The sequence below is a fragment of the Cydia fagiglandana genome, chromosome 26, assembly GCF_963556715.1.
Source record: "Cydia fagiglandana chromosome 26, ilCydFagi1.1, whole genome shotgun sequence".
NCBI classification, from domain to species: domain Eukaryota; kingdom Metazoa; phylum Arthropoda; class Insecta; order Lepidoptera; family Tortricidae; genus Cydia; species Cydia fagiglandana.
In genome coordinates this window covers 8,899,394-8,917,516 of record NC_085957.1, presented here as the reverse complement: position 1 = coordinate 8,917,516, position 18,123 = coordinate 8,899,394, and the positions used below count along the sequence as shown (strand labels likewise).

General features: G+C 39.7%; 3 protein-coding genes across 3 annotated transcripts; 2 read left to right on the top strand and 1 right to left on the bottom strand.

Annotated features, from left to right (window-relative positions):
• Positions 1-1,573: 1,573 nt before the first annotated feature.
• Positions 1,574-5,220, top strand: LOC134677379 (uncharacterized). The gene is made up of 7 exons (XM_063535814.1): positions 1,574-1,701; positions 1,897-2,121; positions 2,620-2,762; positions 2,944-3,103; positions 3,817-3,988; positions 4,414-4,515; positions 5,054-5,220. Exons 1-7 carry the CDS (start codon positions 1,680-1,682, stop codon positions 5,217-5,219), a joined length of 990 nt encoding a protein of 329 aa, XP_063391884.1. The 5' UTR covers positions 1,574-1,679; the 3' UTR covers position 5,220.
• Positions 5,221-8,982: 3,762 nt separating this feature from the next.
• Positions 8,983-9,949, top strand: LOC134677715 (WD repeat domain-containing protein 83). Its single transcript, XM_063536178.1, has one exon. The coding sequence runs from the start codon at positions 9,025-9,027 to the stop codon at positions 9,922-9,924; it is 900 nt and encodes a 299-aa protein (XP_063392248.1). The 5' UTR covers positions 8,983-9,024; the 3' UTR covers positions 9,925-9,949.
• A 33-nt stretch (positions 9,950-9,982) lies between these two features.
• On the bottom strand, positions 9,983-17,356 carry LOC134677356 (histone-lysine N-methyltransferase PRDM7-like). Its single transcript, XM_063535791.1, has 8 exons — positions 17,341-17,356; positions 16,963-17,039; positions 15,769-15,877; positions 14,353-14,459; positions 13,774-13,919; positions 12,244-12,359; positions 11,118-11,369; positions 9,983-9,999 (listed from the first exon to the last, which is right to left on the bottom strand). The coding sequence occupies exons 1-8, from the start codon at positions 17,354-17,356 to the stop codon at positions 9,983-9,985; spliced, it is 840 nt and encodes a 279-aa protein (XP_063391861.1).
• Positions 17,357-18,123: the final 767 nt, after the last annotated feature.

The window sequence follows — 18,123 nt, the reverse complement described above, 5'->3', positions numbered from 1 at the left end:
TTGGAAATATTCTTAAACTGCCAAGCTGCCAAGTTAAAATCGTAATCATTATTTGATGAAATTCAATAATAAAAAGCAAAATAATAATAGCTATTTACTTGCGTAAATACAAGCGTTCTACTTTATAACGTATTTCGTGATCATGAGAAGCCCAGTATATCAATGTGCCAAGTTTCTCTGGAAGTGTACCTTAACCTTAGACTTGGCACATGTGTGTAGGCTTTATTATGGGATAAAAAACAGTTTGTCCATGGTTTCTTGGCGCACTTTGTCAAAGAGCATATAATCACTACAGTGGCGTAACTAGGGGGGGGTTGGAGGGGGCACGTGCCCCGGGCGCCGTCCAACGGGGGGGCGCCAAAATGCACAAGACCTTTCGTTAGGAGGGAGGGGGGGGGCGCAAATTCGGTGCCTGCCCCTGGCGCCATATCCTCTAGCTACGCCTCTGAATCACTACGTTTTAAGAGTCGGCACTCTCGAACAATCCTCGAACCGAATTATGAACGTACATATCCCAACACACCAAATACAGGCTTAAAGATCTCGCATCCAGGCCATAATTGTTAAAAAAAAAACCACACACAATACTACCAACACAAAAAAAACAACGCTAGGGCTCGACACTTCCAGTACCTACTGTTTATCGATATCGATAAATGTGCGATACGTGCTGCTGTATTTACCTACAGTACTACTGTAACAGTACATTTTGAGAATCACGTGGATTAATAAAATAAAAGAACATTATATATATAAACAATTTTATTTTACATGATAAAAAAACCATAGTTTATTATTCAAGTAGGCATATTACACTATGCTGAATTCGCGCGCATTCTTTTTTAATCTGGTCCCTTTTTATTGAAGGCACTGGATGGAGAATGATTTCCACAAATGAACTTGTTTCCATTCAGCTTTTGAATAGGTAAATAAATACGCCAAATCCTCATTTCCTTTTCCTCAGCTTTGCCCATAATCGACATCTGAAATAAAGAGATTATCGATAAATTGGTCGTACACTATTCGTGTCATAGGTTACTTAGTTTTTTACTTAAAAATACTTTATTCACAAAATATTTTCGTTTTAATCATGGATTGTACACGACTAAAACTAATTAAATTATTAACTGTTAACGACTCAAAGTAAAAAATGAAAATATTGCATACAAACATCAGTTTATCGACCTGTTCGGATCAAGTGGAAATTTGGCCAAAAATGCGTCATTAGTTAGTCTTCTTACACACCCACTACAAACTTCACATTTTCTTAAAGATTTGGCCCCCATTTAAATAACAGCTAAAGTTATTTTACCAATTACAATAAAAAATAACCACGTATTTCCACGTTCACGACAATTCAAATGACGTTTGACGTTTTACTACCAATCATACCAACCTAAAGAAAAGTAAGTATAATACGTCTATGTTAAAAGCAAGTATGGTATGTGCCACCAAAATGCAACAGCAGTCATTTTAATTCGATAAGATTATTTCTATGCCTCAATGTTGGTAACAAGTACGTTCTTAATTTATCAAAGTATGGGGTGTCGATGGGCTGCACTTTGTTTTGACAGCATCGTACCGTTACGTATGTTTTGAATTGGTTAGATTGTATCTTTCGAAATCTTATATCAATTTTCGAGATTTGCTTTGATTAATAGTGATAAAAAGTCTCCAAGATGACCGCTGATCCTAAATTTAGTAAGTGATAAAAATATATAATTGCTGCCCTATACGAACAGTTATGGAACAGTTGCATTTTAATTTAGTAAAATATGATTTTGATATTTGAATGCCTTTACGTGTACTTCCACTGTCTTTCTGCAAAAATAGTAAATTCTGGACATTTGCAGTGTGATTTTATTTCAAATAACTAACCTATTATTATGTATTCAGAGTTATCCGAGCTTCAAGCAACGATTTCCAAAATGTCGCTGGAGGCGTGCTGTGTCGCGGTATTACCGGAATTGGGGCTCCTCTGGGGCGACGTGTCGCGCGCTATTCGCGCCTCAAGGCTGCCCATGACGCCAGCGAGCGCCGCGAGGGTGCTCTGCAAACATATAGCCCGGTCGCTACCGGCTGAAGAATATGATGACTTGTTGAACCGATTGAAGCTTAAATGTGAGTAAACTTTATTGAAATATGTATTCTAAGGAGGCCTCCAAGGTTCTTTTATATGCCTGAGTATGATATCTAGCTGGTAAGTAGGCCATAATTGCACATCTGTTATATTTTCTTTCAATTTAAAAGTATCACAATTAATGACAAGTTAAAAAGTAGATTTTAAGATGTCAGACAAATAATACAAAGAGTATATAATTAAGTAATTGTGTACAAGTTGTCAGGTAATTTCAGAGAAGGGGCATTTTGCAGAGTACTCGAAAATATCTGAACATACACCTTAACATTTTAATAATAGGGGCTATGATCAGATATTGGTGAACACCTTGATTGGTCTGACATATCTGATGCTGACTGTACATTTTTCATAATGGATTAATTTTAGGATTGAGACTATTGAGAGGGACATTTTACTCATGACATTTTTGCTACAAGGCCATTAAATTTAAAGAAGGGATATTATGGAAGCAAGCGAATAAATTAAATAATGCATTGCAGTGGTAGCAACCCAGAGCCGAGTGTGGCACCTGGTGTCACTCTCGGAGCCTGAGTCCGAGGAGCCCGTGTCCGCGGCCGCGATGACGTCTCGCGTGCGCCACGCGCTGCGGAAGGCCAAGGCGCCCAAGAATATGACCACTGTGGTATGACAGAAAACTGTATACAGTAGAACCCCTTTAACCTTAACCACTTAGAATTTTACATCGAATGTGCTCATGTCACCTCCTGTACGAATTGTGTGATATAATATAATATACCTGTGTGAATGCGCATTCATAAGAACATTAAATTTTCCTCATATTTATTCCCAAAATTGTTTTTAAGGTTGAGTCGGTGAACATCGGTGACCTGGTGTACTTCAGCGTGCAGCTAGTGTCCGCGAGCAGGCAGGGCAACACGCTGTACTGCGCGGTGCCCCCGGGCCGGCCCGTGGCGCTGCTCAGCTCGCTCGGGGCCAAGACCATGCTGAAGGCCATCGTAGAAGGTAATTGCCAAAAGTGATAGCAAAGAGAATTTGAAATATAGAGTTACTGTCATGATAGCTGCAATACATTTACTGCCATCTTTCGAGAGACAATTAAAACTGTTAGAACACCATTTGATTTTGATCATTATTCTTTCTCTGATATGTGTTAACTTGTTAAATATTGATATTAACGCCATCTACTCGAGAGTAGGCTGAAGGTTATGGCGCCATCGCTCGAAAAGATTGCACCATACCTTTGGCCTAAACTTGTGGCCTATTTGCTGAATAAATGTTGAAGTTTGAAGCTTGAATTTATTTTTCATAAGTGTGATTAAAAGCTTTGTGCGCCACGGCCAATACGGGAACTGCAAACTCGTGTTAATTAAGTTCTCGACTTCGGCTTCGGTCTCTAATTCACGCTCGTTCGTAATTTCTTGTTTACCGCCCTTAATACATAACTATACTTCGTTTTTTTTAGCATTAGAAATTAGGTAAACAATCTTGATGTGTCTTTTAATTGAAAAACACATTTTAAAAATAAGTTACGGCAAATATGTAACAATTATGAATCTAATACGATCATTTATATTCTTCTGCTTTCATAAGTAATAGTTATTGATTTTTAAAAAGCGTTTTTCAATTAAAAGACATGCCAAGATCGCTTACCTTCTTTGAAATTCTTTCTAATGCTAAAAAAAACGAACTATAATAATAACTATATTTGATCTGAGGTCTCGGCTACAAAACCTACACGGACGAGAGCCTGCACGGCCGCGACATCCCGTCCCTCCTGCGTATACACGGGCGCGGCGCCGGCGGCGACCACGCGGGGCTCCTCCAGGGCGCGCCGGAGTACCGCCCGCAGCCGCTGCTCACCGATAACGGCATAGATTTCACCTACAAGTGAGTCCTAGCCCTGCTCACAGGGACCCTTGCTGCACACATTTATAACTTTGTTTATTGTAAAATAATTACCAAACTAAAAGTGAACACTGAAAGGGATAAGTTTGCCAATCTATGCGTCCTAAGTTAAAACGGCCGTTTTTGTTTCGAGTTCATAGATCAACGAATCCGGCAACATTAAAACTAGTTTGATGTATTCAAAAGGTATGTATTCAAATACAAAATACAGTATATAGCGGCCCCTTTTTTTAAATACATGTCCTTAAAGTTAAATAATCACGATTATTTAGCAGTGGCGGTAGTGTGCACGTTGATGGGCTCTTAAACATGGCAACAATTTAGTATGGATATTTTTAGTTTTATTTTATTTAATTTCGACTAAATATTTTATGTCACATTATAATGTGGGTACTTTCTTTCCCCAGGGGCTACAATGAGGAGTACATGGAGCTGGTGATGGGCCCCAACCCGCCGCTGATGACGGACCTCAAGATACAGACCTCCGAGCCCTTCTTTGACCCTAATAGGTAATGTTGGGTACAGTTTTGTTCTATGCTAGCCCTGGTCTATGCCAGACCTTCGCTTATTTTTTGCGGGCCGTATCAATAATTGTCCTTAACGTGTTTTCATTTTCCTTGTGTTGTTGATAAACAAGCTTACCTCCTGATAGTAAGCGGTTATCATAGCCCATGTAAACAACATACATATAAATAAAATAAAACTAAAAAGATAGCCATCCAGAAAGAAGCAAAAAATGTACTTATTTATTACTTATGTGTTTTGTTTTTATAATTTGGATAGTAAAAAAACATTTATAGACGCAGAATACTGTCTAGGACTATAAAAAACAACACACAATATTCCACTACCGCGACCCTTGAAATACTGTAAAAAAAAGTTGACTGATTCAATTACGTATAATATAGCAGATCAAACAACTTTGTCAGTAGAAATGGCGCGAAATTCGAATTGTCTAGGGACGACCAGTCTTTGCGACTACATTTTTTTAAATTTACCGCCTTTTTACTGACGGAAGCGGCTTGACAGACTAAATATATTTTGCAGGCTGAAGAAAAACATAAACCTGACCATAGAGCTAAAGAGCCCGGACATCGCGTCGACGCTGAAGGAGTGGGTGCGGCTCGGCGCGCTCTCCCCCACCTCCCCGCTCGTGCAGATCTTCCACCAGACGCAGAGCAACAGCATCGCCTACCAGCGGGACGACGACTAGCTCACACATGGTTCACTGTCACGCTGGTCACACTATAGTCACGCTGGTCACACTATAGTCACGCTGGTCACACTATAGTCACGCTGGTCACACTATAGTCTCGCCAACCGTGGCTAAAATCACATAAAATGTGATTTTAGCCACGTCGTTAGTGTAAAGTGCCAAAACGTTGACATATTTAGCAGCTAAGGTTGTTTAAAAAAATAGTTTTTAAAATAAAAAACACTTGTATGACCACCTAAATTAAGATTTCCTCACTTAGTAATTCGTTTTTATTATAATATTTTGTTTACATATAGGAAACTATAAGTCTATTACTAGAAGAATGTTACTCTATAAACTTATCTGTTTTATAAGACTGTTTGTTTCTTAATAAATAAATAAAAAATGCCGGTACCATGATTCTAGTATATAACTGGATCAGGCATGGGGGGTGGGGGGAAATGACCGAACGGGATAGTCTTATGTACTTATCTTTCAGTAGGTGTAGTAGCGAAAGCGCTTTTGTTTGTCTCACTTTTTTTGTATTCCTCACCGTAAATTTAGTATAGATCAGCGAACTGTTATACATGGAAGTATTCTGTCCGCTCAGTTATGACCCAACGTAAACTATTCGATTGTAGGCGGTGCTTACAAACTATTCGATTCGCAACTTCAGTTCGTCCGAGATGACAGTCAGTGACGGATGGCTAAATTGATTTATAAAAACAACGTTTTTTTGTAATTAAAAATGTCTTCATGTGTCGTGAAGTGGTGCAGAAGTTATTTTAGTTCATACCAAGGATAGTGGAATCACTTTTCACTTGTAGTAAACAGATAACTTCAGTAAAATTTGGAATAAACATGACGATTTGTTTTCAATACTACCGTGCTAAGCTAAAACGTAACAACTGCATACGACTTTCATAACAACATACGACTTTTTAAATTGCAAGGATAATAGGGATGGTGTTATGCCAAATGAAGTAGACTATTTTATTAACTTGTGCTTGGTTTAGGTATTTTCTATATAATTATAAATGTAGTAGGTAATGAATTCTTTCTTACAGATTTGTATTTTCCTTTTTTATTTCATGAGACGGAGCTGTAAAAAAACTACCTTATTCTTTCAAATTCATAATCAAATTTGATATTATCATTTTACATTACTTTCCATTCAGATTCCCACAAGATGCTATTCGCAGAGAACTATGGAAAAAAGCTGTCCAATTAGAGAGACATGAAATTAAGTGGATGCCTGGAAAGATATCTAGAATATGTTCTATTCATGAGATATAACTCGTGAGATAATCATACCCGGTCTCCTATATGTAGATACACTTCCACTGGATTAATTTAACAAATACACACATTATCTGAAAATGTTGATCATTCGAATCCACCCTCTATCGTCACATATATGTCGGTTCTGTCTCAAGCCATTTTTGACCCGATTCGTGTACCCATGTAAATTTTGCAGGCTGTATAGCCAGTCCGAATTCTAAGATCAAGTTTACCATACATTACAATGGCGTACTTGATCTTAGAAAAACGGACAGACTATACCTGAACGTGACTTCGCACTGCCATACAGATTGATAGTAAAATATACAAAATACTTATTATAGCGGAATACATTTATACAACAATGATATATTTACTTATGTTGAGTCAGTCTGTCATTTCATAACAACATTTTAACTAGTTATCTTTTAATCTGCATTAAATTATTATACGTGAATTATTTGACTGGTTCTTCAATGTATGGCATAAACCTATCCCTGTCCAAGTCATATTCTAATCAAATATGAACCGCAAACTCTCAGCGGCCAGTACGTACAGCAAGAAGGTTATTAGCGGATTAATGTCGCTGATTGGTAGTTATTGACATTATATGCATTTCATCTACACTTAGCTATGTACCATTAGTGTAATAAAGATGACTATTATTTTGTTTACCAGCTTTGATTACAGGCTCTGTAAACGCGTCGTCTTATTTAAATGTAGGCGTAATTTTGTATGTGTGCTAATTTGGCCCGAGAATTTGAACGGTAATGTTCCTAAAGGCGGTTTCCATACTAAATATATGCGTTCACTGGTATAGATGGTCAAGCAAAACTTGTGAGTAGAAAAAGACGCGAAATTCAAATTTTCTATGAGACGATATCCCTTCGCGCCTACATTTTTCATATTTGCCGCCTTTTTCTACTGACAAGATCTGCTTGACCAAGTATATGTATTACGATGGGCAAAAAATAAATTCGACCAATCATAGTGTCGCATTGCGTATATTTTGTCCCTAACGGAGGCACGCGTATACCACTTCTATAGGATGCTACCTTCTGTGGTAGGTACCTAATTACCGCGGCCCGTTCCTGTGATGAAGATGGTAGGCAAAACTCGTCATAAGTCGGACTTAGCTAATTCATAGCGTCAAATTTCTATGATAACTTCACGTTTTAGGATTCCGTACCTAAAGGGTAAAAACGGGACCCTATTACTAAGACTCCACTGTCTGTGTGGTGACCAGGCTGTATCTCATGAGCCGTGATAGCTAAATAGTTGAAATTTTCACTGATGATGTATTTCTGTTGCCGCTATAACAACAAACCCTCGGTGGGCGAGTCCAACTCGCACTTGTCCGGTTTTTTTTTAAATGTTAGTGTAGATCTGTGTCCAGTTTTTTTTGACGGACTCTAGTTATTACAAGTATAGTCTGGACTAAAAACTGTCACTAAAAATAGTGTCTTTTTTACTGACTAAAATGGCTGATGCACTATATTTTGTATCGAATTTAAACTGTTGTGAGACATACTAACATTGAATAATTAGACGGTTTAGACTTACTTGTTTTTAGTCACTCAACACAAACACAAGTGAGTCTAATAACTATATTTGGTATATTTCATTGATTTGTATAATAAAGACTGATATTAACACAACAATAATTGTCTTATTATCGCATGAACACCGATGTACACCAGTGCCCTGTTTATCAAAAGCATGTAACTTGTAATACAAGAGGAAGTCCCTCATTGACAGCGTTTGTTAGAAACGGACTTCCACTTGTATTACAAGTTACAAGCTTTTGATAAACGGGGCACTGGTAATATTTATAGCAAATAAAAGATTCTTATTCTTATTTGGAAAACGAATACCTACACACTCCCGTTCGCGCAGCACGGTTCCATTTTTATCGACTATCACTATGCGCGTCCCTTTCGCACTTACGTACTTGTTAGAACGTGACAGGTATGGTGACAAGGGATAAAAACGCGACCGTGCTACGCTACCATAGCACAAAAATATGCTTCTCGAATAAAATTACTCAAAATTCAGGATCATACACAAGAGTACACAGACAGTATTATATTCTTTGACACAGACATACTCGTAGCGTGGACTATTATGTTATAGTAAAAATCTTGCATCATGCCAAAGAGTAAAATAAAGTATATGCTTACTATAGTTGGTCAAACCAATAAATTGTCAGTCAGTAAGAATCAGGAAAACTATACTCATCCTTTTCTTTTGGTTGCTACTACTGGTGTGAGACAAAGATAGATGATTCTCTCTGTCTATGATTGGGATGAGATAGTCTTGACAAACTATATACTCTGCTCTAAGGAGTCTAAGGGGATTATTAATCCGGCTAATAAACTAGAATCCAGGTCCAAGGAAAGTATTTCAGTTAATGGCTTAAAGAACTCGCATCCAGGCCATAATTGTTTTTAAAAAAAGACAGCTACTTAACTGTCACTGTCATATTAGTTGATGTTTGTTTACCTTTCGTCTGCTTCGCGTTTAAATTTATTATTTTTACATTATGACTGAATTAAAACCACTAGTTACAATAAAATGTAAGCAACAAGTCATACGAGCTGTGCGCTTCAACATTGACGGCACTTACTGCCTCACTTGCGGCGCGGACAAGAAGATCAAACTATGGAACCCACACCGACAGCTCTTGCTTAAAACTTACGGAGGACACGCGAATGAGGTCCTAGATGCTGCCGGGAGTTGTGATAGCAGTCAAATTATATCCTGCAGTGCTGATAAATCGGTTATTCTCTGGGACGTGACGACAGGGCAGCCGCTGAGACGATACCGCGGGCACGCCAGCTCAGTGACTCGCGTCAAGTACAACGAGGAATCTACTATGGCTGTCTCCGGCTCTGTGGACAACACAGTCGCCTTCTGGGATGTCCTAAGCCGTCGGCAAGAGCCTGTGCAAGTTTTAAAGGATGCTAAAGACACTATAACCTCAATACAAGTGACAGATTACGAAATTGTGACCTGTTCCGTAGATTCCCACGTAAGACGGTATGATATGAGGGTGGGGAAGATGTTTTCAGACTATATTGGACATATAATAACATATGGGAGCTTAACTCACGATGGCCAGTGTTATATTCTAAGCTGTGCAGACAGTACCGTTAAGTTATTTGATAAGGATTCCGGAGAGTTGCTTAATACATTTACTGGTCACGAGAGTAAAGACTTTTTGCTAGAAAATGCAGTGAATGCTAAAGATAGTCATATTATCTCTGGCTCGGCGACAGGGGAAATATTTTTCTGGGATTTAATTAGCAGTAATGTTAGTAGTAAGTTAGTTCATAGTAAGAATAAGCCGGTGGTGTCTTTGAGCCACCATCCTACAGAAGACTACTTGTTAACGGCATGTGAGGATGAAATAATTTTGTGGGGCGATGTCCTCCTGCCATAAAATGGACTGTAAAATAATGCACAAATAAAAGTGGTTAAAAGATTTGCTTTTTTTTGCTTTATTCTTTCTTTTCTCCTGCTTTTCAGAACACCATGGTAGATTAAAATACATTAACAATTAAAAATAATTCAATCATAATCACAAAACAATCAACATAATGCTATGAATCATCACAATCAAAATAATTACAAAACAAAACAATATTATGTTACAGAATGGTACGCTTATTCCCTTTGAATACCCATTGTTTAAATTTATTATTAAAATCATACTTCATAAATTTTAAATTCACTGAACAATATATCATTTAAGTAATTTAGTTATCATGCATTTATAAAAATTATCCCATTATTAGTTATTAATCTAAGGTACTTCATTGGTATGTACTTTCATGTGGTGCTTCAAATGGTACATCTGTGCAAAACCGCGTTTGCAAATCTCGCATGCAAGCGGCTTATCATGGCTATGCGTCATCATGTGCCTTTTTAGACACGACGGTTTTCTGAATGGTTTCCCACAAACTGTGCATGTGTGAGGTCTCTTTTCTGTATGAGTTTTGAAATGAGTGATAAATTCACTTTCTATAATAAACTTCAACTTACATACTGTGCAATCATATGTATTTTCCTTGTGAAGTCGCATGTGCGTTTGTAATCTTTTACTTGTTTCAAATGTGTCTTTGCAGATTTTACAAGTAGGCTTGGCATGAGTCTTTGTATGCCTTTGTAAGTACTTGCTATACCGAGTTTCATACCCACATATATCACATTTATATTTATGCATACTGTGAGATTCCATATGGATTTTTAAACGAAAACTTTTTTCAGTTTTATAATCGCATATGTTGCAGGCTTTGTAATTTTTCTTGGAATTATGAGTTTTAATGTCATGGTTGATAAACTCCCATTTAGTTGAAAATGCAACCACACAGATAGGGCATGAATATGTGTTCATTTTATTATGATCATTTGTAGCTACTTTTTTAACAAAACTATGTGTTGTGTCATTGAAAATTGGTTTTTCATCAAACATCTGCTCACGTTTACTATAATTATCATTTTCCATTTCATTTAAAGTAATAGTTTCATTTTCATTTAGACTAATATTCTCATTTTCATTTACACTAATATTTTCATTCATGTGCTCGTTCAAATGACTTTTTAAACTTTCACTCTCAGAGGACTGGTGTTTACTCTCTTCAATCTCATCATATATATCTTCCTCCAGAGGATCTGGCTTTTGCACCACATTTACATTCTTCCACTCGTTCAAACGAAAGCCTAAAAAATCACCCTCAGAGGAATGTTTACTGTCATCATATATCTGCTCAACTTCCAGAGGGTATCTGGTTTGAATCACGTTTTCTTTATTATCAACCGCAGTCTCAGTAACAAGCTTCTCTTCTGGTATTTTAGTGTCTTCCTCATTTTCAGCTTCACATTTTACTGTTGGAAAACAATAATATTAATACTTGATTCTTAGTTTTGATATGGTTGTGATTGGTAGGTAACTTTCGCTGGCCGAATATTACAGGGTTCTATGTTACATTTTCAGGATAGTTGAAATTCGACTTAATGTCACTGTGACAATGTTCAAATTTCAGTTCGATAAAAGTGAAACATAGAACCCTGTAATATTCGGCCAGCGCTTTGTTAAAGAGTAGTAACTTCATACATCAAACACCAGTTTTAATACTAAAACGCGTGTTATTTCGTAGTCGACATCTAACGCCAAGTATTGGAACTATTAGTACCGCTACTTGACACCAGATGGCACAAGTGTCGCTACCGACGAAAAATGTACTGCTAAAACAATTTACAATTAATATTAGAAGCAGAAGGAGTTGAAAATAGAGTTTCGAGTAATCCGGTTATAATATTTAGTAGAAAATTATTGAGCATTAGGGTTTTTGTTCGCCGCGACATCTATTGTCGACTAGCAGTACTGATATATTCCGCTAAATGACGCTTGATGTCGACTAGGAAATAAAGCGCGTTTTGGGAAGAAAACTGATTTATGGAGTTACCACTCTTTCTTTAGGTATATTACTTTTCACCACACCAGCTCGGAAAGGCTTACTTTGCACTTCAAAAACTGATAGCAAAGTTGCATTTTATTCACATGTGAGGCAAAGTAATCGAATGCAAATTTTGAGTTGTTTTCTTATGTTTGCTGGTAGAATTGACTTTTAAATTATGATTATGGATGATAAATATTTAATAACATTCATTTGTATTTGATTTGGTTTGATTTTGAATGATATTTTACATTTAATATTTGCTTCGGGTTGGTATGGTGAAAATTACTTTATGTTATTACCGAGTGTGTGGGTGCAGGGCGCGTGGTAGCGGCGCAGGTCCACGCGCAGCTGGCTGGCGAACTCGCTGCCGTAGAACACCAGCAGCTCCGTGAAGCGAGGGATTATCTTTATTGTCCTGAAGATAACAGCTTTTTTAATCATTTTTTACTATTCCCGCGGTCTAGACGAAACGAAACCAGGCGTGGCTCACTCCGCGATTTCGTCGCTTTGCTACAGGTAGCTAAAAGTACATTCTTTCGACCCCAATTTTGGGGTTTGCCATAAGCCGCGCGTGGCGCTGTCGACACCTAGCGGCCATATCTGTGCTGATCTGCTGATCGTAACAATCGCGTTTTGTTAGAGAGTTAGTCTTCTGTACCTAGTATTATTATTTCTTCTGCGACGAAACCTTATGTGAATTGCAGAAATTCACCGTTTCGGGTATAGAGAAATAAAAGTAAAGATTTAGATTTATAAGTATTATTACTTATATTTCTCTATGGTTTCGGGCAAGATTCGAATATGCGACCTTTTGGAACACTCGCTCTTAACAGTCTTAACCAACTATTAGGGACAACAGGATATCATCATCATCATCACTCGCCTGTAGTACAGCCGGTCCTGGTACTGGAACGCCACGAGGTTCTGCTCGCTAAAGTGCCGCGAGCAGTTGACGTAGCGCATCCAGTTGGACTTGTTGTTGTGTCTAGTCTAGTACTCGTGCTAGTCCAGTACTCGCCTGTAGTACAGCCGGCCCTGGTACTGGAACGCCACGAGGTTCTGCTCGCTAAAGTGCCGCGAGCAGTTGACGTAGCGCATCCACTTGGACTTGTTGTTGTGTCTAGTCTAGTACTCGTGCTAGTCCAGTACTCGCCTGTAGTACCTAGCCGGCCCTGGTACTGGAACGCCACGAGGTTCTGCTCGCTAAAGTGCCGCGAGCAGTTGACGTAGCGCATCCAGTTGGACTTGTTGTTGTGTCTAGTCTAGTACTCGTGCTAGTCCAGTACTCGCCTGTAGTACAGCCGGCCCTGGTACTGGAACGCCACGAGGTTCTGCTCGCTAAAGTGCCGCGAGCAGTTGACGTAGCGCATCCAGTTGGACTTGTTGTTGTGTCTAGTCTAGTACTCGTGCTAGTCCAGTACTCGCCTGTAGTACCTAGCCGGCCCTGGTACTGGAACGCCACGAGGTTCTGCTCGCTAAAGTGCCGCGAGCAGTTGACGTAGCGCATCCAGTTGGACTTGTTGTTGTGTCTAGTCTAGTACTCGTGCTAGTCCAGTACTCGCCTGTAGTACAGCCGGCCCTGGTACTGGAACGCCACGAGGTTCTGCTCGCTAAAGTGCCGCGAGCAGTTGACGTAGCGCATCCAGTTGGACTTGTTGTGTCTAGTCTAGTACTCGTGCTAGTCCAGTACTCGCCTGTAGTACAGCTGGCCCTGGTACTGGAACGCCACGAGGTTCCGCTCGCTAAAGTGCCGCGAGCAGTTGACGTAGCGCATCCAGTTGGACTTATTGTTGTGTCTAGTCTAGTACTCGTGCTAGTCCAGTACTCGCCTGTAGTACAGCTGGCCCTGGTACTGGAACGCCACGAGGTTCTGCTCGCTAAAGTGCCGCGAGCAGTTGACGTAGCGCATCCAGTTGGACTTGTTGGCGTCGCGCGCGTCCAGAACGTGTGACGGCTTGCGCTCGCCGTCGAAAATCTATATAAGACAGGTTAAAAATAGGGTAATTCCTAAAAATTAATTCTATTCACCTATAAACAGCATTAATTTTAGTATAAGGTGGCTATAGTATATATGTGGTATGTGAGTAGATTCATGATTTATTCAATTCACTATAAAGCGACATCTGTTGATTATTCCTAATCGTTGGCAACGGCATATGTCTACTAACTTTCAATGAAGATGTATAGATGTCGTTAGGAGTTCTATGATTTGGATGTGACACAGCGCTATCTCGTGTCCATGATAGGCAATAGCGCATTTTTAGTGACGCCATCTGGTAACGATGCGCTTTTAGGCTGGCGCATTTTTAATGTATGGGATGGCAGCGTCTGTATATATGTGGTCTGTGCTATATTTATTGAAACGGTAACAACTTGGTGGTAACTAGTGGGAATAATTAGACACCTACCTGCCAACAGTAGGCCGAGGTCACGGCCTGTGTCTTGAGGCCGCGGTAGGGCCCGAAGCGGACCCCTGTGGGCAGCGTCAGCGTACTGAACACTCCTATCCCTGCACCTGCATTATGTAAAATGGGCTTGTCACAGGTTTTATACTAGAGATGCACCAGATATTCGGTTACTATCCGGTATCCGGTAGCCTATCCGCCCATTATTTTAATATCCGGCCGGATACCGGATAGTGACCTACTATCCGGCCGGATACCGTATATTAAATGTAGGTATAGTTCCGCTGGCGGAATATTCGGCGGGCGGATACCATATATTCGGCCGATGGTCAGGCCGAATATCCGGTATCGGCCAAACTACTATCCGTTGCATCTCTATATACCACACCAGCTCGTAAAAAGGCTCTATTTATTCTTCAAAACTTATTAGAAAGTTGCATGTTATTCACAAGAGAGGCAAAGCAAAAGATGGTATCTATTAACATTCACGTTTAAGTGATGATTTTGAATCTCCACCTCAGTTAGTGGTCAAAATTTTGGTTTTCACTCAGCAGCAAAGTTTGTTTAACCCTCGCAACGCTCAAGATTCAACTTTCGAACGACTTCCTAACGCTCGTGGCTCAATTTTAGAATACTCCTTTTGCTTGGGTATATTAATATTAGCATGGGTTCATCAACAACTTTGCTCCCTTGTAAAACAATTAACTATTATAGATGTCGCCAGCATAGGTTTCCTGTTGTTTCTAATAGTTTTTAGCTTAAAGCGAGCAAAAGACGAGCATCGGCATCGATATAATAAAATTCAAAAAATAAACTAGAATTTTACACTATTGTTAGGATTTACATTTACCTTCAATACAATACAATACAAATACTCTTTATTGAATTTATTTACCCCCTTATTCATAAAACTTTACGGGCCTGATTTAGTTAAATTATGTTTTATCCCTTTCTTACAAATACACAAGTCAAAATGACAGATAAGGACAAACGATTATTAGCTAATTGAGGTTTATAGTGCGTTTATGAATAAGGGGGTTACTCTTTATTCAATAATATGTTTTCTGTATGTACTAGAGATGCAACGGATAGTTGTTTGGCCGGATACCGGATATATGGCCTGACCATCGGCTGAATATCCGGTATCCGCCGGCCGATTATTCGAAATCAAGCAATGTTACTATCCGGTATCCGGCCGGATGTACGTCACTATCCGGTATCCGGTCGGATGTACGTCACTATCCGGTATCCGGCCGGATAGTAAAATAATGGCAGATAGGCCGGATACCGGATAGTAACCGGATATCCGGTGCATTTCTAGTATGTACCAATGGGGAGGTACCGGTACAGCACATTTCCATTTAAAAGATGATTTTAATTAAATGCAACAGATCATATAATAGTTCAAGGTTGGTATACCTGGTATGGTGGAGGGAGCCAAGTGCAGGAAGGCGCGGGGGAGGGAGAGGGCGGCGCGGGGGAGGGGGAGGGCGGCGCGCGGGGCGGGGGGCCCCGGCGGAGGGGGCACCTACATGTATAATATACAACGTGTAATACTCGTTAGGGGTCATCCATTAATTACGTCACACGTTTAAGGGGTGGGAGGGCGTCAAGAAAATGTGACATGGGGGAGGGGGGAGTCACAAACATTGTGACGTCATTTTAACTTCATCAGCATCACTATTCATCAGTACCCGAAAATTAATTTATATTTTTTTATTCGCTGTACATTTAAATAATGAGGTTTTGGAAGTAGGTAATTTTCGTTCCTAATTGGTTTTGTACTGTTATAAAATTAATAATATTTCTTTTACCAAAAATATTTTTTTTATTAAAAAAATAATGCCGAGTTAGTATTGCCGATTTCGTTGAAAACAAAATTTCCTAAAATGTGACGTCACGCCAGGTGGGGAGGGATTTGCAAAATGTGACCAAGTGTGACTGAGGGTCAAAAAACCTAGAAATTCGTGTGACATAATTAATGGATGATCCCTTTATAGGTCTAGTAATAAAATAATAAATGGTATTGTTGGTCTAACTTTAGCGACATCTAGGTACCATAAGAATGTTCCGTCTCAACGTAGGTATTAGAGATGCACAGATGCACCGGATATTCGGTTACTATCCGGTATCCGGCCTATCCGGCCATTATTTTAACATATAATTGTGTTTACTCCGAAATCAAGGAATGTTACTATCCGGTATCCGGCCGGATAGTAGGCCACTATTCGGTATCCGGCCCGATACCAGATAGTAACATTAATTGATTTCGGATTAAACACAATTGGAATAAGAAACAGTCACGGTCATAATCGTACTCGTTTATTATTTTAAAACAATTTAAACATTCCACCCACTTGCACGTGCACTCATTTCGAACCTAGAAATGAATCCGTGCGAAGGTTCACTACGAAACAGCTCAAAACGCACAATGTGCAATGTGTTTCAGGTGCGAAAAATCGAAATGTAGGTATAGTTCCGCAGGCCGAATATCCGCTATCCGGCCAAACAACTATCCGTTGCATCTCTAGTAGGTATAGTACAAGCTTTGCATAGTTTGGGGCTAGCTAGGTCGATCAGTGTGATATTGTCCCCAAATATTTATTTATTTACCTCATCGTCGGGAATGACTAGAAGGCGTCCGTGGATGGAGCAGTACTCATACACGTAGTCGCCACAGCTCGAGCAAACTGGAAGCAAAGACGTGGTAACTGCATTACAAAGTAGGTATGGTAATGTCATCAAATTACTATAAAACTTGGGCGTTTATAATGACACTCCCTTACTTTTCTTCTGGTAAATTCTTAGTTAGCTTAGCCTATGCCAACGCCTATTTACCGTATTGTTTTACGTTACCTACTTTCCCGTTCTGACTACAGACGCCGACTAAAATATAAAAAACACCTTCTGTGGGCCATAAATTAAACTTACAAATAAAGTTGTCGAAACTAGGCTCCTCCGGTTCGTAATAAGAAATGCGATTACGATTACGCTTTGCACGGCTCATTTTAAACGAACATTTATATTTATGAAAGAAAAGTATATAAATATTGGCCTGTGAATGGTGTTCCGCGCCAAAGTTTACTTTTTTATCTTGAAACTTTTTTAGGGTGCGTTCAGAAACATATGAGAATAAAACATTTATGCAAACTTGGCAGTAAGAATGCGTACAAAATGTCGCTATATTCTCCATACTTGGCGTAACACTTGGCATGAAAACTATAATAGAATAAAACCCGCTACGGAACAGAGTACCTGGCACTTAAAAAAAAAAGGAAATCAACGATTCGCGCTCATATTTATGAATTTCAGCCATCACTAAATTTTCGAATTTGGAATGTTCTACATCGCGCTATAGAAATTTTTCCTGTCGCGTATATATACCTCCGAGTCGCTTATAGGGGGGTTGGTCGTGGTGGTGGAGGGCTCCGGCCGCCGGCTACCGTGCATATAAATGACTCCAGCGCACTTACCAAGCATCCTTCACACTAAAAGGTCGGGCAAATTCAGCGCGCTACGCGCGCTCTTGCATTCTGGGCGCCTGCACACACTAAAAGGTCGGGCGAAGCCCGACATTCAAGCGCGCTGCGCGCGCTCCTACATACTGGGCGCCTGCGGCGCCCCTCACACTAGAAAGGTCGGGCGAAGCCCGACATTCAGCGCGCTACGCGCGCTCCTACATGCTGGGCGCCTGCTCACACTAGAAAGATCGGGCGAAGCCCGACATTCAGCGCGCTACGCGCGCTCTTGCATTCTGGGCGCCTGCACACACTA

What these genes read in the sequence shown, in the direction of transcription:
- LOC134677379 (XM_063535814.1), top strand. Translation starts at nt 1,680, where the DNA reads ATGACCGCTGATCCTAAATTTA. An exon ending in GACCGCTGATCCTAAATTTA is followed by an intron (nt 1,702 to 1,896) that starts GTAAGTGATAAA and finishes TTATGTATTCAG; the next exon opens with AGTTATCCGAGCTTCAAGCA. An exon ending in CCAAGAATATGACCACTGTG is followed by an intron (nt 2,763 to 2,943) that starts GTATGACAGAAA and finishes ATTGTTTTTAAG; the next exon opens with GTTGAGTCGGTGAACATCGG.
- LOC134677715 (XM_063536178.1), top strand. Translation starts at nt 9,025, where the DNA reads ATGACTGAATTAAAACCACTAGTTACAATAAAATGTAAGCAACAAGTC.
- LOC134677356 (XM_063535791.1), bottom strand. An exon ending in TAGTCATTCCCGACGATGAG is followed by an intron (nt 15,878 to 16,962) that starts GTAAATAAATAA and finishes TTATACATGTAG; the next exon opens with GTGCCCCCTCCGCCGGGGCC. An exon ending in GCCCTGCACCCACACACTCG is followed by an intron (nt 11,370 to 12,243) that starts GTAATAACATAA and finishes GTTTTCCAACAG; the next exon opens with TAAAATGTGAAGCTGAAAAT.